The sequence below is a fragment of the Psilocybe cubensis genome, chromosome 10, assembly GCF_017499595.1.
Source record: "Psilocybe cubensis strain MGC-MH-2018 chromosome 10, whole genome shotgun sequence".
Taxonomy (NCBI): Eukaryota; Fungi; Basidiomycota; class Agaricomycetes; order Agaricales; family Agrocybaceae; genus Psilocybe; species Psilocybe cubensis.
Genome location: NC_063008.1, coordinates 1,437,706 through 1,462,404, shown reverse-complemented (window position 1 = coordinate 1,462,404; position 24,699 = coordinate 1,437,706). Strand labels below are relative to the sequence as shown.

General features: G+C 45.6%; 8 protein-coding genes across 8 annotated transcripts; 5 read left to right on the top strand and 3 right to left on the bottom strand.

Moving 5' to 3' along the window:
* Positions 1 to 516: 516 nt before the first annotated feature.
* On the bottom strand, positions 517 to 1,112 carry JR316_0010729 (uncharacterized protein; the record flags this gene model as incomplete). Its single annotated transcript, XM_047896394.1, has 3 exons — positions 517 to 584; positions 647 to 817; positions 890 to 1,112. 3 exons carry the CDS (start codon positions 1,110 to 1,112, stop codon positions 517 to 519), a joined length of 462 nt encoding a protein of 153 aa, XP_047744439.1.
* A 1,493-nt stretch (positions 1,113 to 2,605) lies between these two features.
* On the top strand, positions 2,606 to 5,427 carry JR316_0010728 (uncharacterized protein; the record flags this gene model as incomplete). The annotated part of the gene is made up of 2 exons (XM_047896393.1): positions 2,606 to 3,594; positions 3,648 to 5,427. The coding sequence occupies 2 exons, from the start codon at positions 2,606 to 2,608 to the stop codon at positions 5,425 to 5,427; spliced, it is 2,769 nt and encodes a 922-aa protein (XP_047744438.1).
* Positions 5,428 to 5,678: 251 nt separating this feature from the next.
* JR316_0010727 (Protein GLUTELIN PRECURSOR ACCUMULATION 3) lies at positions 5,679 to 7,297 on the top strand (the record flags this gene model as incomplete). Its single annotated transcript, XM_047896392.1, has 4 exons — positions 5,679 to 6,249; positions 6,344 to 6,820; positions 6,879 to 7,025; positions 7,092 to 7,297. 4 exons carry the CDS (start codon positions 5,679 to 5,681, stop codon positions 7,295 to 7,297), a joined length of 1,401 nt encoding a protein of 466 aa, XP_047744437.1.
* A 4,858-nt stretch (positions 7,298 to 12,155) lies between these two features.
* Positions 12,156 to 13,986, bottom strand: JR316_0010726 (uncharacterized protein; the record flags this gene model as incomplete). The annotated part of the gene is made up of 5 exons (XM_047896391.1): positions 12,156 to 12,812; positions 12,871 to 13,139; positions 13,197 to 13,228; positions 13,298 to 13,717; positions 13,769 to 13,986. 5 exons carry the CDS (start codon positions 13,984 to 13,986, stop codon positions 12,156 to 12,158), a joined length of 1,596 nt encoding a protein of 531 aa, XP_047744436.1.
* Positions 13,987 to 16,702: 2,716 nt separating this feature from the next.
* JR316_0010725 (uncharacterized protein) lies at positions 16,703 to 19,069 on the top strand (the record flags this gene model as incomplete). Its single annotated transcript, XM_047896390.1, has 1 exon — positions 16,703 to 19,069. One exon carries the CDS (start codon positions 16,703 to 16,705, stop codon positions 19,067 to 19,069), a length of 2,367 nt encoding a protein of 788 aa, XP_047744435.1.
* Positions 19,070 to 20,610: 1,541 nt separating this feature from the next.
* On the top strand, positions 20,611 to 21,888 carry JR316_0010724 (Acetyl-hydrolase; the record flags this gene model as incomplete). The annotated part of the gene is made up of 4 exons (XM_047896389.1): positions 20,611 to 20,674; positions 20,740 to 21,015; positions 21,071 to 21,181; positions 21,254 to 21,888. 4 exons carry the CDS (start codon positions 20,611 to 20,613, stop codon positions 21,886 to 21,888), a joined length of 1,086 nt encoding a protein of 361 aa, XP_047744434.1.
* Positions 21,889 to 22,379: 491 nt separating this feature from the next.
* On the top strand, positions 22,380 to 23,360 carry JR316_0010723 (Acetyl-hydrolase; the record flags this gene model as incomplete). The annotated part of the gene is made up of 2 exons (XM_047896388.1): positions 22,380 to 22,656; positions 22,714 to 23,360. 2 exons carry the CDS (start codon positions 22,380 to 22,382, stop codon positions 23,358 to 23,360), a joined length of 924 nt encoding a protein of 307 aa, XP_047744433.1.
* Positions 23,361 to 23,542: 182 nt separating this feature from the next.
* On the bottom strand, positions 23,543 to 24,078 carry JR316_0010722 (uncharacterized protein; the record flags this gene model as incomplete). Its single annotated transcript, XM_047896387.1, has 2 exons — positions 23,543 to 23,550; positions 23,610 to 24,078. 2 exons carry the CDS (start codon positions 24,076 to 24,078, stop codon positions 23,543 to 23,545), a joined length of 477 nt encoding a protein of 158 aa, XP_047744432.1.
* Positions 24,079 to 24,699: the final 621 nt, after the last annotated feature.

The window sequence follows — 24,699 nt, the reverse complement described above, 5'->3', positions numbered from 1 at the left end:
GTAGATACGACTTGCTGGATTCAGAGGAGAAAAAAAATTCAGATCTTGTGCCGTAGAAGCCAGAGATGTGCAAGCGACATACCTATAAATGAGCCGATTCTGCAGTACATGAGCATGAGTTGGCGACTGAAACTAATCTTAGAACATGGGACAAATCACCTCAAAATGTGTGGATTCAGAAAAGGCTGTTCAACAGAAGATACTAGAAAGAGAGGCAAATATTAGATATGACCAATTTTGGAGATAGCGGTCATTTCTATGGACCAATACAGCGGTTTTACGCATCTCAACCGCCGCCGCCAGACACCGTGTGTCTGAAATTTGATTACAGTTTTATAAAAAATCCAGTGGTATAGGATCCTTGAATAAATATGATATTTTCTGCTATTTTGGAACCAAAGAAACGGTGATGGCCTTGATTCCTTCATCGCATTAGCTGACGAGTACAGGGGTATGATGAGGCGGGGTATAATTGAGAGAAATGTTTTTGGGTTCAACTGCGATTGGAATATCTGCTTAGACCCGTTCGGCATCATGATAAGAGGATTTCACCACAACGGGCGCATTTCTTCTCGGAGTCTGCGCTATGAGAGTACAAAAAAATCAAGACGGAGGCGCAAGGTTTTTGTGACCTTAACCAACTTACTATAAACAAAGCAATCCCACGGGGAACAGAATCTAGCCAGAAGAATGGCTCTTTCAGAAAAGAAATAGAAGTTTGTAACTTGGAGGGAATTTCGCACTATAGCTGTGATAATGCCTAGCGGTCTGAACCGTCTTGTGGTCTGATGATCTCCTCTGGCACAACGCGCAAAAACTAAAAGCGGGCAGGACGTTGTAATATCAGGTGCTCGAGTAACACTAGCCACGGGAGAGAATAATCACATACGTTCGGCTTGATATTGAGCACCTATTGATGCCTCGTTTACGATGACCATCGGATGCTCCCCTCCAACAGGAGGCCCTGGATAATATGGAGGTGCGGCTGCGTAATGTTCGACGTGTCTTCCCTCTAAATTTTGCTGGTTGCTCATCGCTGTTAGCCTCGATGCTAACTCGTAGTCCAAAGGTGCCGGCCCTTTAGGGGCTTGCGATGAACCGACAATGATCATGTTAATAGTTGAAAGACAGTTTCAAGCTGAAGAGTATGGGCGTTGCCTGAGCGCTGGGTGCTCTGAAGGTTCTGATAGTAACGTTCTTTTAATGAAAAGGAATTGCGGTCTGCACGGTTGTGGGGCTGTGTATTACCCTACTTGCCATTGTCAAAGCCACTGCCAGCGCCCAGATACATTTTCCGGGACAGGTGATTGGACTGGCTATCGGCAATGTGTCACCACCTGGTATATTCAGGACTGCGGACACAGCGACCAGAGCCCAACTATGTGTTCTGTAAATAGTAGGCCGTATGGTTACTAAAACCACCATTTTTCTTAAAACTTGGAGGTGACTTTTGTAGTGCGCAGCCTTCCGGGAAAGAGGCGTCTCTGAAACATTCTCAAGTAAGATTCTTGGATAGAATGCCGTTTGATTACTACCAGGAAAGTACTACACCTTAGCGAAGAGTTCAATCTATCTGCAGAAGGGTGCATAGCATGGAGTGCCATTCACATTCTCGAAGATATTTTCGTCCTGAGTCAGATCAGGCGATGATTGACGTCCACGCGACCGACTGATGACTATGTATGGAAATTACGTCAGCAGCGAATTGACCGTATCTAATCTGATAAGGAAAGTCCCATGGGAATCAAGTCAAACTTAAATGCAACACAACACGCATAACCTGCAAGAGTCTAAAGACCTAAACAGTCCTAAGACTGGCGGTGAATAAAACAGCGCAATCAAATTATTCAGTGTGTTTACCTCGAAAATTACTGTGCATGTCATTTTGATGCCATACTAAGGCTCCAACCGTTTAGTTTCCGTTTAAATTTTTTTACAAACTAAACGGAAACGGTAATAAACAGTTTACAAACGTTTATAAACGTTTGTAAACAGTAAGCTCGAGGGTGGCTACAAGGGCAGGCGTTCAACAGCGTTCAACGCATCACTTGTCCTAATGCGGCCCATTTGCCAAGGAATATAATAGTCGGCACCTAATTGGTACAAAAATGGGACCAAAACAAGAGTGCAAATGAGTTAGTTTGGTGTAAAGAATAAAAGATGAATCATTTGATGTAATACGCACCTAATATTGTCCAAAAAAGAGATATACTTTAGCACAAAAATCTGTTACCGTTTGAACCGTTTATAAACGTTTGTAAACTGTTTAACAAGGCTCGTAAACTAAACGAAACGGTAAATGGTATATACGGTTTACAAACGATAAACAAATGAAACGGTTGGAGCCTTATGCCATACTATGTCATATTTCAGATTAGGACACACCGGACCCGATGGACTGTAGGGTGACTCTACACCTTGTCTACACCATTGATGTACATATGTGGCTTCCCAGGCAAAGCAGCACGGACCACTTGCAATTGACATAAATACTTCATCGGTCGACCTCGGCATTTATTACCAAAAAATTCGAGAATACCAATTCAAGGAACTCATCTTACAAAGCCATCTTCAGTAAGCGCCCACAACACGCCGAAAGGTAACAATGTCGTCATTTCCTACACCCACATTCAATGACACCCTGCAATCTATCGCCATCGCAAAGCTGGAAGAGATAGAGAAACAACGTGTCGCATATGGCAATGCAATAGCGAGTATCTTCGCCAAGAAAGAGAACATGGTCAAAACCAATGGAGCACCCGTGTCTGTAGTAGCCGATAAAGAGGACCTACTGAAAAGAATCGAACACCTCATCGAGGCTGTAAAACAATGGAATGGGGCCGGTAAACTCCATGGAACGACGGTTGGTGGGAGACTGGAGCTCAGCAACCTGGAGTTCGGGATAAAGCAGGCGAGAGAGGAGGTGGGTTTTGACATGAAGATTATCCGTGGATGGGAAGAAACGCTCGAGGGACATGTTCAGCATATAAGCAACCGACTACAGATGGCGAAGTTAGCTGGAGAGATGTATCTGGAGTACCTGTCTAGTGGAGATTCCGAGGTACCTTATTATGGAGGTAGACTTCCAGGTTCAGGCGGGGTTGAAGAAGATGAAGATTTCGACATGTTGTCGGATGCGCCTGGCGAGCATAGCAAAAGCTCTGAGAATATGAACCAAGATTCCGACGACGCTGAGCGCAAAGCAAGGATCGCACATGAAAAATTTGTATCCACAGCATTTGAGGAACACACCACTAGCTTCAGCAACTTATTCGACTACTTGGATAACTTGTTCGAGCCAGAGGAGGTCACACAGGCGCTAGCAGAGGTGCGAGCATCCAACTATCGCTTTGGAGTCCAATTTGACGCGGAGCATATAGGCGATAGTATACACGATATTCTTGAGGACTTGCTGACTTCCGGGCTGGTGGACGGGCAACAGCGGGAGGTCATTGAACATATCCAAGGGAATCCGACAGCGCGCGATCAGGTCATCAGTATTGCGACTATGAGGGTGCTTAACATCGATACTTGGTCTTGGCCAAAAGAAGGCGTCAAGGTGGCTATCCGAAGTCAGAGAAGCGATGAATTTTGGTGAGTTTTTGAATACATCATTGCTGATTTTAAACTGACTTGATGTTTTTCAGTGTATCCATTGAACCTGAATTAATCGACGCCATCGTTTTGCAATTTATTGGCAAAAAATGGAAGGTGCAATTGAAGATGGCTTGCACACAGTTCTTCTACAGTAGTGGTTGGAAAAGGAAAGCATATTCCATCACGCAGGAGCACGCAAAAAGCAAGGTCAGCATGCTCTCGAAACAAGCGAACGGCCAATCCATCGACGACATTCGTGAGCAAACGTTCAGACAAGTCTTCCTCCTTTCTGATTTGAACGACATTGGGCATCACCGTCTCGACCGCCACAGCGATTTCATCAACATGCCTGAATCCGATATGTGGCAGCGAGAAAAACAGAGCGCGGTGGCAGCCAGACGTCAGGCGCTTCATCTAATGGCAGCGGAAAGTCGTTTAAACAGCCTGATTCACGGTTGTCATGCTATGGTCCATTCAGTTATAACGAATTTGGCATCTTGCTTACCCCACGAATCTATTCTGATCGTTCTTGCATATCTTGGAGTGCCCCAAAAATGGGTCACATTCTTTCAAACATCTCTTGCCGTACCAGTTATTTTGCCAGGAGAAACCGTCCCGCGTGTGTGCAAAAGAGGAATACCATCAGGTTACGCTTCCAGCACGTTCTTCACCGAGACGATCATGTTCATTATGGACGTCGCTGTCAATCGTCGAACGAAGGGGTTGCGTTTATACAGAATCCACGATGAAATGTGGTTCTGGGACTCGGATGTCAAGAAATGTGTCAAAGCGTGGAAGGCGATGTGCGAATATGCGGCAATCATAGGAGTGAAATTTGACGACAAAAAGTCTGGAGCAGTGTATTCGGGACCTCCAACAGCCGAGGAAGCTCTACTACCCAAGGGAGAGGTCAAATGGGGCCTTCTCAAGTTCGATTCCGGAACTTTAAACTTCGTGGTCAACCAAACCGAGGTCGACCTGCAGATTACTGAATTTCGTCGACAACTGGACGCCACCAAATCAGTCATAGGATGGGTGCAAATCTATAACAGATACATGGCTCACCTTTCCAGACACTTTGGAGGTGTTCCTGTGAATGGGCTGGGAAGCGCACTTGTCGGAGATCTGATAAAGGCGTACAAGAAGGTGCAAAATGGACTCTTTGAAGAGCCCAATATTGGGCCAACTGGGTACCTTCGAAATAGGATAATCAAGCAATTTGGAGCCCACGATTTCCCAGAAGGGTACTTCTACTTTCCAGTCGCTGCCGGTGGCCTCCAGTTGTTCAATCCAACTTTGCTATGCTCTGCATTACAGACACCTTATGCGCCTTCTGATTCCACCCATTTCCTTCCTCCACCAGGGTTCAAGTCTTCCTTGGACAGCAGTACTGCTGGAGTTGCAATTGAGAATCTGCCGATAGATACCAAGCTGAGAAGACAATGCTTTAGCGATCTCAACGACTACCAACATTTGAGGGTGGAATGGGAGCAAGTACTTTCATTGGGACCAAAAAAGGTGGGTCAAGGTAATTTCATTTCGTTCCACGAATATGTCGCCCTTCGGGAGTGTGGTTTGGTAACCTGGGGTAGATTGTACAGCGAGATGTTCAATACACCGTCAATCCGTGAAGTGGCTCTTGTGCAGGTCGGGACCGATCGTGGACGTCGGAGTTCCATGGTCAGGTCGACACAAAAGGACTTCAGGGGATTGTACACAAGATGGATAGAAGCTCTGTATGGAGACGACGTGGCCAGCAAGTTCGGAAGTTTGGACATTCTGGATCAATCTCTGATTTTTGCCAATGCTGATTACAAGATGCTTGTTTAAAAAGCTCTTATGATTGGGCATATGTTCTTTCGTAGAAAGTGTAGATTGAAAACGCTTTTTGTGTGGGTCATGTATCACGGAGTACGACGGTGGTGGTTTGAATTCAAGCTTTGTTGTACTATTGGATGTTTGAGAAGGATACAAATTGTTCCCACGGGAATAAATAGGATAATCTGCCAGTGCGCTTTGATGCGGCGTTGAGCACTTTCTCGTTCCCAGCTTCAGCGTCTATATCTTCCCCTGAAACACAAATGGACGCGACTCCTACTCCTACCACGAGTTCTTCGACTCGGTGTCTCCCAAATGTTCCTGAAGTTCCCGAAGAAGATCCTAAAACGGCATCGCCATACTCAATGACTTCGCCTACTAGTTCTACAACCACAGTTAACAGCAGCAGCACTGGGAAGGCCTCCAGGAAGACGGCTAGCGTTCGTACCCTGGGAAGGACCTCAAGCGAGCATCTGACATCGTCGTCAGGATCTAGCTCTTCAACTGTCAAGAGAACGTCTTCATCCTCCACAGTTGTTCCAACTCCGAGTGGCAGTGGAAGCAGCAGGACGCGTGGTTCCGCTGCTGCCCACGCCCGTAGTCTTATTCCCGAACCAAAAAATCGCATCACGCCAAAGGTTCCTCACGATAAGGATGCTGAACCTGCCCCTAGCACCGTCATGTACTGGAGTCGCGCGCCGGCCTGGGGCGCAGCCCCCTCAAGGACATTGCGAGCTCACACAGCTACATTGGTAGATACAACGGCATGGTTAGTTGGAGGTTGCGACGACAAAGATGTTCTGAAAGAAAAAGCGATTTACTGTTTTGACACAGGTGAGTCCGAACATCTCTTTTCTACCCCTCTTCACATTTCCTAGTTCGCATCCAGCACCTGTAATGTTTCGAATCCTGAGATTTATTCTTTCAGAAACAATGCAGTGGTCACATCCTGAAACTGTCGGGGACATTCCACCACCTTGTCGTGCCCATACCGCGACGCTATGTGATAAAAAGCTAATTATCTACGGGGGAGGTCTTGGATCGACATATTATGATGCAGTTTACGTTCTTGATACCGCTACCCGCAGGTGGACCCGGCCACACATTGCTCCTGGGCGTCGCCCGCCTGCTCGCAGGGCGCATTCCGCAGTGTATTACAAGGGCAAAATATGGGTTTTTGGAGGAGGTACAGGACTGACTGCTCTAAATGATCTATGGACATTGGACATATCTGGCGGAGCGGGTACTCAAGCTAAACCTATGCGATGGGAAGAGATTCACACCAACAGCAAGAGGCCTGGTCCAAGGGGATATCATACAGCAAACTTGGTCGGCAACATCATGGTGATTATTGGCGGCAGTGACGGCAAGGAATCATTCACTGAGGTTTGGTGTCTAAATTTGGGTACGTAACCTCGTTAGTCTTCTGCATTACTCAAATTGTAATTGTTCACGTTCATCAGATACGCTTGTGTGGAGTGCCGTCAAGCAACAAACATCATTTCATAAACGACTTGCCCATTCTGCTACGCAAGTGGGCTCTTATATCTTTATTGTTGGCGGGCATGGGGCAACAGACTATGTATCAGACCTTTTGATGTACAATCTAGGTATGCTCACAAATTACATCATACATTTCTGTATCTCTGACGTTGTCGCCTTCCCCCTTGCTACAGTATCACTGCAATACGAAGACCGTGTGGTCCTTGGGAAACCACCGTCAATCCGCGGGTACCATGCAACCATCTTGGCGGACAGTCGTCTATTCGTTTTTGGGGGATTCAATGGTGCTACTGCGTTCGATGATGTTCACATCCTCGATCTTGCCGCTGGTGCATACCTCCCCCAGGTTACGAGCTTCACCATGGAGGAGACTATCTGATTCGGAGGTGTCAGATAAGTCAGCTATGCGCGTCTTTCCCCATCTTATTTTCTACATTTTTCGATATCCCTCGAGTTGTATGACGCTACTGGTAGTTCTGATGTCGAGGCATCGCCCTCGACCATCTTGTTTTAATTGAGTGTGCCATAGCATCCATACTTTCTGTACTTCCCCCATTTTTTCATCAAGGGTGTCCTTCCTTCAAATATCTTTATCTTTCAGGAACCATTAGTGCTTGCCAATTGGTTCTTTAAACAATATTTCGACCGTTGTAGAACGTAGGATGTACTTGTTAGGCGACCTTTTACCATCCCCAAATGGAATTTTCAGATCGCATACCTTCCTTTGTCACAGATCGCTCGATCATGTCTGAAGCAACGCGTCCTCTGCTCCGCAAAGCGCAGACAGTTTTCTTTTATCAAAATTTACCGAGTTTACAGTTTTTAGCATCGGTAAAGGTCATACTCAGCCGTTGCATTAAAACAATGAAATATTTTCATATAGGACTCTGAACCTACAGGTCGGACTCTCCGGCCAACAAACCATCGATACGAAACAGTACTCAGCTACCAGATCGTTTCCATGATAATGAGCAGAAAATTCCAGCATAGAACTCTGATATGTTATCTCCTTCAACATTGTTGCCGTCTACCTTACCTTCCCCACCACCACTAGATCCCGCCAGTATTTCCAGAGAAGCCATGAGTACTCGCTGATGCTATTTTTTCTTGTAGCTGATACCATCTTCCGTCTAGAGGCTTCCTGCACTGTAAAAGTCAATAATATGCCACTTGCATCGCCTGTGATGTCTAGGACACATGCGCGCAGTGATTGACATCTGCGCATTATCGTTAGTGTCTGCTAGCACCTTTGTGACTCCCGGAAGAGTGAGCAAGATCTTCAGCCACCAAAGGTTACGTATGCAACACTTTTGGTCTTTCGCATCAGATATGAATAACTCGATAAACAATTTTTGAAACAACACACTGGTGTTCTGAGTCATTCACGATGTTGCGGCCATTGGGACCAGTGTTCACCAAGCTGCCCAACAGTGGAAAACAAATGTGAGAACATTGTTCTCCTGATGTTCGTAGTCAAGTCAAGCGGAGCCGACCTGCAGAGTGACTCGACGTTCGATGTTTCCTCATAGTCATCCCCGAACTCGTCTGTATCAAGATGATATTTCAGAGATCTCATGAAATAACCAGTGTCCTTCAAACGGGAGGACATCCAAGGATGTATATCTAACGGTGTTAACAATCTATTCCCAGAAGATATACAGTTGTGAAGGCACGCAATAAAAAGCCACCTTGACGTCTTGAGGAAAGCAATTTCAATGGCATTTAGATAAGGCTTCGCAAGTTGATACTCCTGAGAGCTAAGTCCTAAGAGAAGTTTACTAAAGGACGTTAATGATATTGGCCTACAGTAGGAGCTTCATAACCCATTGAGATCTTCTACGACGCTTTTTATGGAGTTTGTTCTTTTGTGAGGGTTAGACCGAAAGCTGGAAGTGGTGAGTAGAAGTTTTGAACTCAAGGGGCCAACGTTCAATCATCGCGGCATCATTTTTATCGCTCCTTTTGGGCATTAAATTCCCACGGGTACGACGTGTCACATCATGTGCCTCATTATGAAAAGTCGCGCACGAGTGGCGTTGATTGGAGTCTGTCACAGGTCGGCCAACTGCTCTGAACCATCCACAACCACTCATAACAATATGTCCAGCGAAGATGAAGATATCGCCAGGTCTTGAGATATATTAATGCTCTGTTGCACATATATTGATAAACTATCTAGGGCGATAGCTTTAAGCTTGCAAGAGAATAATAAAAAACCTGCTCTCATTAACCTCGACAGTGATGAAGACGAGGATACTGAAGAGGCACGGTTCCAAGAGGAGCTCAAGCAGGCATTAAAGATGTCTCAAGAGCACATGGAATCAACAAAGTCCCACTTGCATCGGATCCCTGGCCCCAGTTCTCGCCCCGATGTTCAACCAGATTGCTCTCCAGTGTCCACTTTTCTATCTGAGAGAGCCCAGCTTGAACGTGAACGACGCGAACGGCAGAAGCGCCTCAGACCCCTGATGGAAGATATACCGGTTCCCGAGGATGACTCGGAGGGCGAAGAGCCACCCGCCAAGAGGCACCAAGTTTACCCTCCTAGTCAGTCCAATGTACGATCTAACGTTTCTAGTGTAAACAGCTCTAGAAATTCAAGCTCTGGGTCTACAAGCGAACAAATGTTCTGGAAAGGCGAACTTCGTCAAACCGCCACAATGGGTGCTGAGCCGCGGAAGGATGGGAAGCCAACTTTTCGATTGACAGAGATTCTGGGAAAGGTGCGCTCAAATTTATATTCAACCAGGAACCTTGCTTGATCTAGCCGAATAGAAATCCAACCTGGCTTTTGCAATTATGTCCTCGTATGCTCTTGATTTTCCATGGATATACCAATTCTTCGATCCTTCCGTTCCCGTCATCATGGTCGCCCAGCCTGATGAATCTGGGGAAGCCACCATCAAGAATGTTCTTCCTCATTGGATACGAACTACTCCGTACTTACGTGGGGGATTTGGATGCCAGCACATGAAGGTTATTATTGGCATATATCTGTGGTATCTTTACTGATAAACATTTTATAGTTTATGCTGGTAATACCTTTCCCCTCTGTTAGTTGAAGCTCTACTCATCGCCGTACAGTTGTTCTATAAAACAGGCAGACTGCGTGTTGTCATATCTACCGCAAACTTGATTGCATATGACTGGCGCGACATGGAAAATGTGCGTTGTAACAGCTTCGAAAATCTATGATTCTAACTCCATTTCGGTAACAGTCCGTCTGGCTTCAGGACATTCCTCTCCGTCCTAAACCTATCCCGCACGATCCGAAGGTTACAGATGACTTTCCCTCGGCGTTGCAAAAAACCCTCCATGCTGTCAACGTCAAGCCAGCCTTAGCGGCGATGATAAGAGATAATGTCTTTATTCTTCTGCGTCTTCAACTGTACTGCGACTTACGTTGACAACTTATAGCATCCAGACCTTCCCCTGAAATCTATAGACGAATTACGCCAAAAATGGGACTGGTCAAGTGTCAAGGCTCATTTAGTCGCTTCCATTGCTGGGAAGCATGAAGGATGGCCTCATGTAATTCAGTGCGTTACTTTTCTATCATCTGCTGAAGTTAAATCATGATCCGTGGTAGATATGGACATCCTCGACTCATGTTCGTAGTGCGAAAAATGGGGATGCGCACCGGTACAGCTAAGTCTGCCAAAAACTTGGCCATAGAATGTCAGGTCAGTATGGTGAATAGGACGTTTGGCTTTTCTTGACATCTGTATATCCTTGGTAGGGATCAAGCATTGGCGCTTATACTACCCAATGGCTGAATGAATTCCACTGGTCGGCCAGGGGAGAAAGCGCCGAAGATTGGCTAGATAAATCTAAGAAATCTCGAGAGAGATTACTACTTCCATCAATCAAGATTGTATTTCCCACAAAATCAACAGTTCAAGCCAGTCACTTGGGGGAAAAGGTCCGTTTAATTTTCTAGTTAAGAACTCACAATCAAACATTCATAGGGTGGAGGGACTATATTCTGCCGTCGGAAACAATACGGTTCAAAGAATTTTCCAAGAAGCAACCTCTACGATTCCAAGAGTAAAGCTGGTCCTGTTTTGATGCATTCGAAGGTAGATTTTATCCCTTGATTATTCTGAAATTTATAACATATATAATCAGATGATTATTGCCATGTTACAAAAACCTGGCTCGGGACCACAGGAAGTGCAGGAAGTGCTGTCAGACACAGAGGATGATACGGATGATGAAATTGAAGTCGTCGATCCTGGTGCAGGTTGGGCATATGTCGGTTCTCATAATTTTACACCATCAGCATGGGGGACGCTATCGGGCTCGGCGTTTACGCCCATTCTCAATGTACGTTCATCCTCCATTTTGTCGATCATTACAAGCGTTCACGCCAACGCATGCAGATCACCAACTACGAACTTGGCGTAGTATTTCTATTGAAAGACGCCCAGGAGGCCGACACAATATCTTGTTTCCAGAGGCCGCCCGCGAAGTACACGTCGAAAGATGAACCATGGGTGAGCTTTGGATGCGCTTGTCAAAATGCCGCCAGAGATACTAATATAATTTGACCAGATGCAGGAAGAATCTGCGTTCCATCAAGCGCAGTAATACTGAGCGAACGTACAGCGGTCTTTCCTAGACGGCTGAAACTGCGTATCATCATCATCATCATTCTCTACTGCATACGCGTTGCATGCGCAGACCTTGACTTTCTTCAGACAAGAAAATCAAAGTCACCGGTAGGGTTCATAGCCCCAAATTTAGACCCGATCTCAGTTGATTAACAACGACTCTGTAACCATGTTAGTTCTGAAACGTTTATTCACTTTCAGGAGATGAAGCTTGGCTTATCCCGGTCCATATAAAACGTGATTGAATGATGCATTGATCACAAGTGTCCCGCTCTCCGTGCGCTAAATTTAGTTTTATCAGGCCGAAGTATTTTGATCCGTTGCTACCACAAGAGGTAAGATTGTAAGGGGCAAGCATCAGAATGATATAATGATAAAGAGTATACAAACAGACAGTGAAATGCTAAGGCTACAGGTGGATGAATGAAAATTAGAACTAGAATGTGGTAAGAGATACACGAAAGTGTCCGAAATTATACGAAAAATAGGGTAAAAAAATAGCTACAAAATACGGTAAAATGTGAATACTGGGAGTACAATAGCTGGATTAGAGATAAATATAAAGTTAAATGAAAGACGAAATGAAGTTTTAGCGACCGAATGATAGGCAAGACACGCTCCTGATCATCTCGAGCAACCGAATATCTGATCAATTTCTGCCTTGAAGTGCTCCTCTACGGCTTTCCGGCGGATGTTACCCTTGGTAGCAGTCCTGGGCAGAGTTTGCCGATCGACAATTACGATCATGTCAGAGGAAGTTATGCGCTCGTGTAGGTAGCGGCGGGAATGGAAGTGGCGAGTCTTTCGAATGATTTCTTTTTTGAGCTTGTTGTGGTCCATCTCGACTGCAGGCTCCACAAACATGACCGGCGATGGACGACCGCTTCCAACGACGATGCACTCGGCGATCAGAGAACCGCACATAGCCCTTGCGTTGTCCTCAATAGCCTTGGTATCGCACCTCAGACTGGTTTCTGACTTGATCCAGTCGTCGTCTCGTCCCCGAGAAACCCACCAGCCCGGAAGGATCTGTTGGAAAAGATCTCCAGTGTGGAAGTGACCGTCAGCATGTCGTAGAGATTGATGAGGACAGTCTGGAGAGTCTGAGAGAATTACAAGCTCGAAGAGGGCAGCAGTGGACTGATGAACTCCCTCTTCCTCAGGTGCCTCGATGGGATCGAAACGGTAAGATGTACCCGGAAGGGGTCGTAGAAGTGCTCTGTTAAGCTCGTGCTCGCCTGCGAGGAGCATCCCGCCCATCTCTGTGCTTCCGAACAGATTCTAAAGAGCAAAATCATGTTTAGAATAAAATGGGTACCGTTAAATTCAAATAATTTACCCTTAATCTGATGCCGCTCTTGAGTGCCCACTGCTCGTCCTCGTATGGGAGCGCCATTCCTGAGTAGAGAACATCGTCCAGGTTTTTCATGATTGAAAGGAGTTTAGCGTCCTGTCGAGCATTTCTGAAGTGTTTCATCAGGAAAGCGGCGAATTGGTTGAGACGGTTGAGTCCGCAACGAATGATCATGTCAACGAGCTCCTCGGATGAGAATGCGATGGTAGTGGGTAGAATTACACATGACCCATGCTGCAGTGTACCAACAAACACTGGAAATAGGGTTCAGTATTACGACACGGATATTACAAAAGGAAGAAAATACTCACTGAATGTCTGACCGATATGGCACATGCTACCCCTGTTCAATATAGTTCAGCTAGAAGCTCTTGGAAGACTTGGAGGGGCGTGAATAATTAAAGGCACTCACATAGCCACCGTAACATCTTGACGTTCTTGGTTTTGCGGCATGCTGATGTGATGTGATTTAACAGCGACGGAGTTCAGCCAACGGAAGGACATAGGCACAAGCTTTGGGCTGCCAGACGTCGACCCACTAGTGTGGAAATAGAATGCGATATCGTCCTCATGAATATTTAGGATACTCGGAAGTGACTCCTCGACGCTTTCTATCCGTTCTGATGAAAGAATACGATGGGCCGGTACGGGGCAGTCGATTAATATTGATTCGAACGATGGATCGTAAATTAGAGCTTTGGCGCTGGCTTTATGCAGTAGTTCGTAAATTACAGAGGGATTTGGTAGTCGCAGACTGAATAGTTGTGGAATATATCCTGCTCTTGAGATACCATAGATGTGGAGAACATCGATATATGTGAATCCACTGATCCTAAACAAAAATCAGTATACGCCTGTTTAAACAGACACATTATAAACATACCACATCCCAATTACTGAACGCTTAGGTATTGACTCTTCAGAAAATACGCGTGTCCAATAGCGCGCATATAGCTCGACATCTCGATGAAATTCTGCGTATGATATGGAGTTCCATGCCTCAACGGATCCACTGGAGTTAATTTGGGGAGTTCGGAAGAGGGTTTTGTTGGAATATTGTTTGGAGCTCGACTCCAGAACGGTTAGATGGGAACTAAGCATCGGGGAAGGGATGGGGAGAACGGAAGGGATTGTGTAAGTGAGGAGAATACGACGACGATATTTTACAAACCTTTATATAGTATATCAAGTTTACACCGCTCCTTGGATTTGGAGACCGAGTCAGATTCGGGATGTCCAGCGGGTGGAGGTAGATCTGAACAACAGGCAATCTTGTCAAATCCTGGCGGATGAATAGCCTCTGCTCACAAGTATCACGATGAAACATGTACATGATGATGGTATGTAAGGCACCGGTCCGTGGATCAATTTTGGGTCTGCGGAACCATCTTGACTCGATCCGAAATACGATGTAACCACGACTGAAATCTAAAAGACGAAGTTGCCTGTGAGTCATCATTTGTTCTAACATAGAAAATACACTAGAAAGAAACCTCTGGCGTTGTATCGCGATTAGGTGCATTCCTGCATTCCACGGTAGCAGGTATGCGATAAAAGAGATGAGATGAGGTTGAAACTTCAGAAATTGGTTTAGGCAAGTTACAGCCACGCAATCCCTTGACGAGACTTGGACCTGACATAAAAGTTACTATGCGCGCATGAGTGAGCGCAAAATGGGTCACAGCCTCATCTATCAATTCTATCAATTCGTCCCATTTAGGCATCTTTCCGATGGCTTGTCGGAGAGCTAAACATATACCTCACGTGTCCAGATTTCTATCCCGTATCCACCATGCGACCACACTCACCGACACTACTTGAATTTGCATTTCATGAACTGTCTGCTTTGCATTTCAACTGATTTATCTGCTATTTCGTTCTATGAACTCTCTTTCAGAACCGCTGCACTCTATTCCGAACTGGGCGCTCAGTAGTTGGCGTGATCCCGCTCCGGAATCCAAGGCATTAAAGTCCAGTCAAAGAGGTCTAATCCTCGCTGAATTCTTCGACGCCATGATCGTATTCGTCTCGCGTATCACATCATCATGCCCAAAATGGACCCGTGCCGATACGTCCGACAAAACGACTACCTGAGTATGCCACGGCTCCTAATCACTCCCGACGCTTGGAATTAACGCCAAACTCCAATACGCTCCCCATCACCCAAACGATTTTTTTTTGTATTTTTCGCTACTTTATGGAGCTCTTATCAGCTCGGGTCTCTAGTCCAGGTAAAACTCCTGAACCTCCGTAAATTGATGGTACATAATATCTAATTCCCCAGATGATGATGTGGGATGGATTTGCTAATCCATATCCATTTTGCCTCATGGCTAAAAGCGTGGATGATAAACCACGCTTACAACGAAAATAGGTATGTCCTCGTAGGTGATTTAGAAAGCATCGGATGCCCCAGGAAGCTGAGAAATCTGTATTGCTAAGCCATGGTGGAATAATGAAATGACTCGAGCAAAGCACCCACTTTCAGATGCGGATTGAATGGTTTGCACAGTTCCGTAGTTTGTCATATTTTTCTGTCAACAACCCGCATTACTTCTTTTCTTAGACTCAATTGAAATACTGCACATACTCTTTCTTTAGCCAATTCACACACACTGTCGTCCGTGAAGGCCTAAATATTTCGATCCTGTGCAATAATGTCTTTAAACCACAAATGCAACTTCAGAAGTACTATGCGGGTTCCTACTTATACGGACACATGTTTGAATGCTTTACGAATTTGAAAGTGACACGGTTCCTTTTGGCCTTTGATATCGGATGTTCAATTTCTCATTGTACTATGATATGAATATCTGATACTACACGGTCTGTGAACGAAGAGCTACTGCGAATTAGATTGTTTGTTAGTGGCTACCTAAAGTTATAGTCATCACCATCATCCCTTAATCAAATCAGGTAAGTACGATTTATCGATAGTTCTGGCGACATTCAAAATTTATTTTGAAGATGTGAAGAGAGTTGAACATCCACTAATCAAGAGGCGACATCAACTACGGTCCGGATTTATCCTTCGTCAGAATCGAAGTAAACGGCTTGGCACTGTTTGAGTGTGATGTCTTGCATCCCCTGGAAGTCACACCCGGCAAGCATGATTTTGACTACGTAGTTGCTAAATCTTTTTACATTGTAGGCCACCTTCGGTCTATTGACATTACTCAACAATTTTCTCACCAATCCATCAAACCCCGACATACACCGATTTCAAGGTCAACGTTTTAAAGATACTAAAGTTCTGTGATTCAGATCAGACGACTTTCTCTCAAAAACATACGTGGATTCAATTTCAAACGTTCAATGTTCAACTACCGAGGTCAGTTACTCCATCACTCAGATATACAAAGATACCAAGCCATCCAGCTGCCAATTTCCATCGTTTCTGAAGGATGATACAGATCCATGATTAATAATTCCCAGATTCCGTGAAAGTGTCAATGGACTGAATATCTGCCACTATGAAATCTGGTCAAGTCAATTTATGCTATGTTGATGATGGTATTCGTACAGTCACGTCATACCAAATAAGATATCAATACTATTAGCTCTCTACGAATCCACATGGACTCAACTCCAGGCCTTTCGTTGATCTGGTGAGTCATGAAATGGCACAGACCAGGCGAAGTGAGGCTGACAGCCCTCGATCGAATTGTCTAGATAGCGATGGTGTGCTTACTGGTGTCATTGGGTACTGAACGTTGAACAAGTGTTTTTTCACCGTTTCCATCCATTTCTATTTTCGCTGGCCGACACTGATTTTCGCTCAGGTAGCTCGTAACACAGACACTCATTCTTCTTTTCCATGGTTGCAGGCGATCCAAATAATATCAATCGCCAATATCAGGTGGCTATCCCTGGCCCTGGTTCTGATTTGGACGAAATCCCACTCTTTACTCTGGATCCAGATGGTAGCCTGCAGGTATCTCAGAATGGCGGAGGTGATGCTCAGCCTGCTGCACCGTATGTTATTCCAGGCGATATTGCACCCTCTGCAATTGTACCAGCGCTTCCTGCGACTGCTGGAACTCCCATCACTCAGGTCTCACCTAGTTTAGTTACACCGCCCCCCGCCATCGCGAGCCAGGATCTCCTTTCACAGACAATAGAAGCTGCTTCGAACACAGTAACCGGCGCTAACAGTGCAGCTACAGTGGTAGCTACAGAGGACTCGTCTTCCCCACCTGGGCTTTCCACATCGAACACTGTAACCGTCACTGTCTACCCTTCTGTTGAGTCGGGAAGGGCAACGGTCTCCGTCGCATCAACTCTTGTGAGTAGCTCGAGAACTGTCCTTGTATCTGCAACCTCTACGTCGTCTGTTATCACCTCAACAATATCGTCATCCCAGAGCTCGTCCATGACGACGATCTCAATCTCGTCATCGACCCAAACTACTATAGTTATCTCGAGCAGTTCTTCTGTCATCACATCCTCTTCCAGCTCTGTCTTTACATCAAATACATTCTCGACTTCACACTCTGCCAACTCTTCTGCTATAGCAACGAGTACTTCCAGCGACCAGACTCCAACCGAGACGGTGACGGCCCCTCCTCTCCCAAGGACAGGATCAAACCTCAATGTTCACACACCTCCATACTATGTCGGTATTGTTCTAGGTTCTATCGCTGGCATTGCGATCTTAGCAGCCTTGATAGCTTGGTGGTTTCGCCTCAAGTCTAATGCAAGGCGTAAGCGCTGGGCAAAAACATTTGTACCTTGGGGCGGGCCTTCCAACCACGACGACGGGGGACTTGAGGCAGGCAAAGCTAAAGATGATTACTTCTCTGATCCGTACAGTCAGACTTTTCCAAGTCGTGAGGATATGGCCCACTTGCAAGCCTGGACCCCTCGTGGTGATCGTGATGTTGGAGAACCCAAGCGCTCAGATAGTTTTTTGAATGGTTCGACATGGAGCCTCCATGACCATTCTATTCCCGGTCATAACCTATTCTCAGCAGAGTCGTTCGGGGCTATATCATCCATAGATGCTTACACCCCTGCCGGGGTACGTCACAAACACCCCCAACGATATCAACCTGCGTATCTTGGGGACCAGGGTCCTGGAAGTCGAGGATGGTTTAGAGACAATGCTTCAGTTTATTCAATTGAGCATCGTCGGCCTCTGACTGTTGTGAATAACGTCCCATCGAGTTTGAAGCCTGCCTATAAGCCTCCTTTATCAAGCTTAGAAGAAGATGGTCATTCAGAGCCTCAGCGCACCATTGTGGATAGACTGAGAAACCGAGGGAAAGGCCCTACTGAAACTCATACCGGGGAGTCTCCACTTCCAACGCCAGGCGGATCACCCCAAGTAGTTTCTAACGAAGCATGGGCTTCATCTATTAGGTCAGGTCTCGCAAATGCTTTCAACGCCGTTGCTGCAAATCTGTCTGCGGCCGCAGGGGCACCACGGATGGGGAAAGAGGATAAACACCCTGCTCTTCCGTCGGTAGCGCCCCGTAAATCCGTAAGGGATACAGTGTGGGATGAAAAGGCACTGAGGAAAGACAGTTTATCCAGAAAAGATTCCTTGTCAACTATTTCGTCTAAGCCCTGGACGCTTGAGGACACAGGAGATGGTGCAGGAATTGTGCATTTTCGCATCAAAGACACTGACAGCCTGGTTTCAAAGAAGTTTCAACGGCCGACGATGCCTGCTCCCAACCTATCCTTTGGCGATGGCGACAGCATCTCGATGTACAGTGAGCAAGATTCTGATTTCCGACGCATACCAACACAAGAGTCCCACCGTCCACTTGCTGCATCGTCTAGACCTTTAGCCGCCCACATTAACGCCGACGGGTATCTAACTAGAAAAAATTCTGGCGAAACCATCTCCGGCAGAGGCGTTTCTCGTAACAACACCATGCGCTCTGCTGTGTCTACGCGGAGTCAGCGTAGAATGGACTATGCCAATAATATGCCGCGTGTCCCACCTGGAATTGATGTCCACAAAAACAAATTCAATGCAAAGGTTGGCGACGAAGAACAGGAATCGGTGGTTATTCGACCAGGCGAACTATCGAGATTGTCGTCCACAAACACCTCTCTTCTCCGTTCTACACTTGATGGGCACGAATCGGAACACATGGACAGGGCAGAGTATGACATGGCATCACAAGCTCTCAAGGAGAGAGCACGCCGAGCTTCGAAAGGCGCTCTGAGTTGACGTATTCTGTACTTCTCCATACCAAAAATTTTGCTCCATGGATCCACAAGTTGAACACACTCCTGGACTCGTCGTTTGATGCAACTTTTAATTTTGAAGGGATCAATGATCGTCTGTTTCAGCGGTTCTGATTGCGGTCTGATACGGGGTTGCAGATCCCAGAAAATCCGTTCGAATCCATGAAACCCAGCCTTGTCGCTGCAAGTCATACGTGTAAGGAAAAATATGTAGAAAGGATGACAGAGTCGAGAAAAGGTCGAGTAAACCTATGTGTGTAGTTACCAGGTGCACACTGCAGATGTAACCACGTCGACAGTGAGTTGATTGGACAAAGAGCCAACGTCCAACCTTGGCAATGACGGTACCACAGATCCCGGATCAAAACGTGGTTGTGGCTGTGTTCCCACGGAATGCATCGGCAACGTCGATTGATCAATCAACATTCCGCCCGTTTTCTTGAGTGCTCATTGCTGGCGCCATATTTGTTTCAACGTCCTGTCTACAGAACCAATTGTTACAACCTGAATTCAGCAGAATCATTCTTCAGCTAACACCTGATTTACTCAAATGTCCGATCGTCTTCTCAAGGTTAAAATTGGGTCCAAACACTCGCAAGTGACCTTGTATTTTGCACAACCCAACCACATCATATTCTTAAATATTATATACAAGCTGTCTGTCCCTCTTTCAATCTGTAACTACGACGACTCACCATCTACGGAAAAAATGTTATGCCTCCATTTAGTCAATCATTCATCATGATGTAGTACTGAACCGGTTATATGCTTGGATCCCGATACATAGCTTGAGAATTTATTTTCAGTAAGCGCCCGTACTGATTGTTTAGGTTAAAAAAAGAATGATGAACGGCGTATTAGAAAGTTTGTGAGATTCACCACTACGATTATATTTTTGGTCTAAAGAATACTGACCGTGGCCGCTCTTGTGCTAAGTAATTGTATCGCTAATACGCTGTGTTGGACACCCCAATGCCCGAGTCCACGTGTAGACCTAAAAAAATCAACGCGGTGATCAATGAGGCGCGCCGACCGGCGTAGTAAGTTATTATTAGTAATATACGACTGAGACTCTGAGAGTGGCATATTGCCTAAAGCAAGGGAGAAAAAGGCGATCTATATTCTTCCAAAGTTTGAAGTTGAGGTTGGGGTCGATTTGCTCTCACTATCTTTGTCTTGGTGAAAGACATCGTGAAAATACCTTAGAATACAGGATTGCTACTTAAAGTCGTAGGAAAACGTACGGAATGCGGAGTCCTAATAGATATGTATGTTGTCGTACTCGAAACGGAAAAGGCTAATGTCGCCGGTTAGAAGACCTTAAGTGCTACCAACTACAAGTTTGCAACGACGCACTAATCTCCGTGACTTTCTGCAACGATTTTATCCGGGCTCATACGCATCATCGCAAAGCTCAAAAGGCCCTATAAAATCATAGCTTTTTAAGCCTAAGCTATTTCATTCTCATCTGCATTATTTCACGTTCAAAAACCACCAAGACCCGGAGCGCCAGAGTTCATCATCATGCCCGAAGTAGAGCCATCTACGTTAGATAAACTCAAAGTGTTGCAAGTTTTGTTAACATTTCGTGAGTGGACAAGCTCCCCGAGGCATGGCGGATTATACACACTGACGATGATTTGACTAATTAAGCATTGGTGGCCACCACAAGTTTGATCGCTGCACCATTCCGTCGCTATGTCAAAGAAAAACCTCTAAAGAGAGTTGTCGTAGATCGATTTTTGTTGTGGATTCTCTCGCAGTTGACCCCAAAGCAACTTCGGGGAATGCTTGGTTCTACCCAGGACATGTATAATACCTTCATCAAGGAAAGAAACTTGGCCAGTGTTGTCGAGGAGCTCGGAAATGGCTCGAGACTATTATGGGTAGGGCCCAAGTTCACAGAAAGAGTGATGATCTACTTCCACGGTATTTGGGATTTCCTCGGTCGCTATCTGTAGTCAATTGAATCCAATTTGTATAGGTGGAGGGTTCGTCGTCAGCGAGCCGCCAGGCGCGACAGAGTTCTGGTCAATGGTACAAAGTAATTTGGCAGAGAATGGGAAGCCTATTGGATTGGCAATACTGAACTTCAGTGAGTCTGTTCGGGAAAATCGCTATCCACTATAGATTTCTGATGGACGTTTCTCGTACTTCCGAAATGCAGCCCTCGTCCCGGATGCCCCCTTCCCTACGCAGCTCAAACAAGCAATTGCAGCCATCCAACACCTGCTCGATTCCGGTGTCAAGCCAGAGAACCTTCAGCTAGTGGGGGATTCTGCGGGAGGAGCTCTGATTCATGGCATACTGTCTCACATACTTCACCCACTCGAGGAAACAACCAAGCTAGAATTATCTAGCCCATTTGGTGGGGCGCTTTTGATCTCTCCTTGGACAAAGATGGTCAATGAGGAGAACGTTCTTTTCGCCAATGATGGATATGGTGACTTCCTGGACGCGCGTACCATCATTCGATGGGGTTCCATGGTCGTTCATGGCGTTCCTGAATCAATCATCCCTTATCTTGAGGGAAACAATACTCCTGAAAATTGGCTTGAAGGCGTCGATAAAATTGTCAAGCGAATCATGATAACCGGTGGGGCAGCAGAGACCTTACGATTCGAGATAGAAAAATATTCTGCCATCGTCGCAAAGCAGCATAAAGAGGTGACACTAGTCATCCAAGCAAACGGCATCCACGATGATCCATTTCTGGACCGATTCGCAGGGATGAAGGAATTAGGGAGTTTGACACCTTTGATATTAGACTGGATGGACAAAGGAGTGGCGAAGACAGCGTAGGAATGTTCGAGTTGAGGGTGACTTTATTCTGTACATCTTTTAATCTAGCGAAACGGGAAGCATAATCTGATATTTAGCATCGTATCAAAAAGCTGTTTGATTTCGAAGCACCTTAAAAGCGATTTAAAGCATCTCAATCGGGAGCTTATCAACACCTTCGATATATAAGCTTGAAGGCATCTAGTTTAGATGAAATAACTGCCCGAAGGCCTCAACCACCACGTATTACCCTTGTATAAGAAGATGGGCGTCAAGGCTATTTGGGATCTTTTGAAGGATACGACAAACTTACTCTTCTTTGTACTTATACTACGTCAGTTTCATCCTCCCAAAGTTGTTCCGCTGATCCAGACTGATAGAGATACATAGCCATTTTTCTGTCCTGGCGTTTAACGATATCACGCTTTGTGGCCTGTCAAAGGAAGAAGACATGGAAGCGCCTCGTTGGTGATAACGCGTTTCGGTGGTCCGTGTACACATTGCCCATTCCCATGCTTGCTAGAATTATTGGACCGTCAACCCAGTCGTACGAAAAGTGGTGTAAACGGAATTCCGAACATCCGATCATCGAAACAATTGGAAGTGAGGCAGAGCAAGCACGATTATTATGGATAGGCAGCAAACACCCTAAAAGAGTAATCTTATATCTTCATGGAGGAGGATTTTGGCTACCGATGGCTGATTATTCGGTTAAATTTTGGCGATACATTCGAGATGCACTGCTCCACCAGAAAGGAATCGATGCCAGCATAGCAATCCTGGATTATAGTATGTTTATCGGATTACGTCGTGAGTTTGATCTAACCTTTCCTTCACATTAAACAGCTTTAATACCCGAAGCCGAGTTTCCAACACCTCTCAAACAGACAGTAGCCGCTATACATCATCTTTTATCCAATGGAGTCCTAGCGGGAAATATCCAAATCGCAGGAGATTCAGCTGGTGCCAACTTGGTGCTACAGTTGATCCTTCACATGCTTCACCCATTGGAAGACGTACCCAGTGTGCCCGCAGAAACAAAGTTCTGCGGAGCGTACCTCATGTCTCCGTGGCTGTATCTCCGAGTGCGAAAAGGCGTCAAATCGTACAGCGAGAATGAAAAATGGGACGTGATCGCTCCAACTTCCAAATTTACAGAATTCGGAGACAGGGTGCTGGCCGGCCTGTCAGACGATGCAATTCTGCCTTATATCGACGCAGCCTCTGCACCTCCTGGGTGGTATTCAAATGCTGAAAGCATTGTCGATAGAGTGCTGATAACGGGTGGAGGAAAAGAGTGCATTCGAGACGACATTGTAGAGTTTGGTGAAGCATTTTGCAAGGAGCATTCCGGGGCGCAATTAGTCATCGATGAATATGGTGTTCATGATGATCCATTTTATGACTTTCTGGTCGGCGAGAAGAAGCTATCAGAACTGACTCCAAAGATACTTCAGTGGTTGGCAGAAGGTTTCAAGTTGTCGGACGACTAGAATCTCCGTGTCAGCAATTGTGTCACGCAATGTGACATAGAATATGTCTAGATAAGATAAGATTAGTGTTATATTTTTAGTTCTAAGCGCCCATTCGGGTAGACCGGGTTTCAATTAGTAAATGACAAAGCTCAAAAAGTGATTGTTATAACATGTTTGCGAGAATTAGAGGTGTACGCCATTTATTGCGCTAAAGAGATGCATGAATCAGATGTCTATGCGAATGGCTAATACATAATTACTATTAACTAGAGCTCTCATCAGACTCCGATTTCGACTGTCTTTTACGACGTGGCAAAGCATACGCGCGTCGCCCAATGGAGCCAATTCCCTTCAATGTAGTCCCAGTACCTTCAATAATCAAGCCAATGGCGTAGATACCCATCCCAGCAAAAGCAATCGGTGTCACGACGATGGTTAGCAATCCTCGGCCAATTTGCCTGAGCGGCGTTTCATCGTCGTCTGCTCCAGGGAACGCCAATTTGTTTGCCTGTTTGATTTTTCTCTTCTGGCGTCTTGATTCTTTGGAAGGTGGGGGACTCTGTTGCAAATTCAAGCTTTCACTCGTCTCCAGTGTTTGTCGGTCGACGACATCAGCGTAAATGGCTCCTTTGTCACTCGTTACATTGGCCAAGGGTTGCTCGAGATTATGCAACGAATAGTTTGGTAAGGAAGGTTGTGGAGATTGACTGTCGGAGATTACACGGTCTGCGATCATTGGGAACTTGCTTTTATCAAATAGTTAGAAAGTATGAATATGTCAATCAATTCAGATACTCACAAATAACGCGGGCAGAGATGGGGTGTTGATATGTATAGTTTGAATCGTCGACTGAGCCGCCAATTTCGTCTTATATACAATATGAAAAAATCGCCAATCAATGCTGTCACAATTCTATTACAGCATGGGGCGACTATCACGCGGCCTCTAGAGCCCATTGGGAGATTCATATTTTGACATGCTTCTAATGATTTTCGCACACTGAACAACAACCTGGCAGTCCTGATTATTGTCAATTGTACATGTATACCAAGCATTAAATGACATTGTTAGCATTTCAAGGGTATGGCACTACTCGTTACTTGACCTCAACTCTCTAGTAAATTATGAAATGAAACCAGCCGGTGGACATCAATTTTTGCATCTGTTGGAGGTGGCATTAACAACTGAGGCATGTCCTCCGGCATCAAGATTGCTGCGCACAGAATCCACTCTAGTGTATGTCCAAGTGAACAAGTAAGCTTCCACCGCAGCCAGCCGCAGTTAGTTGGGAAGATACTTTTGTGATGTTATTGAACTTATATCCTCAGTTCTGTGTGGTGATCTCGGAGAATCTGC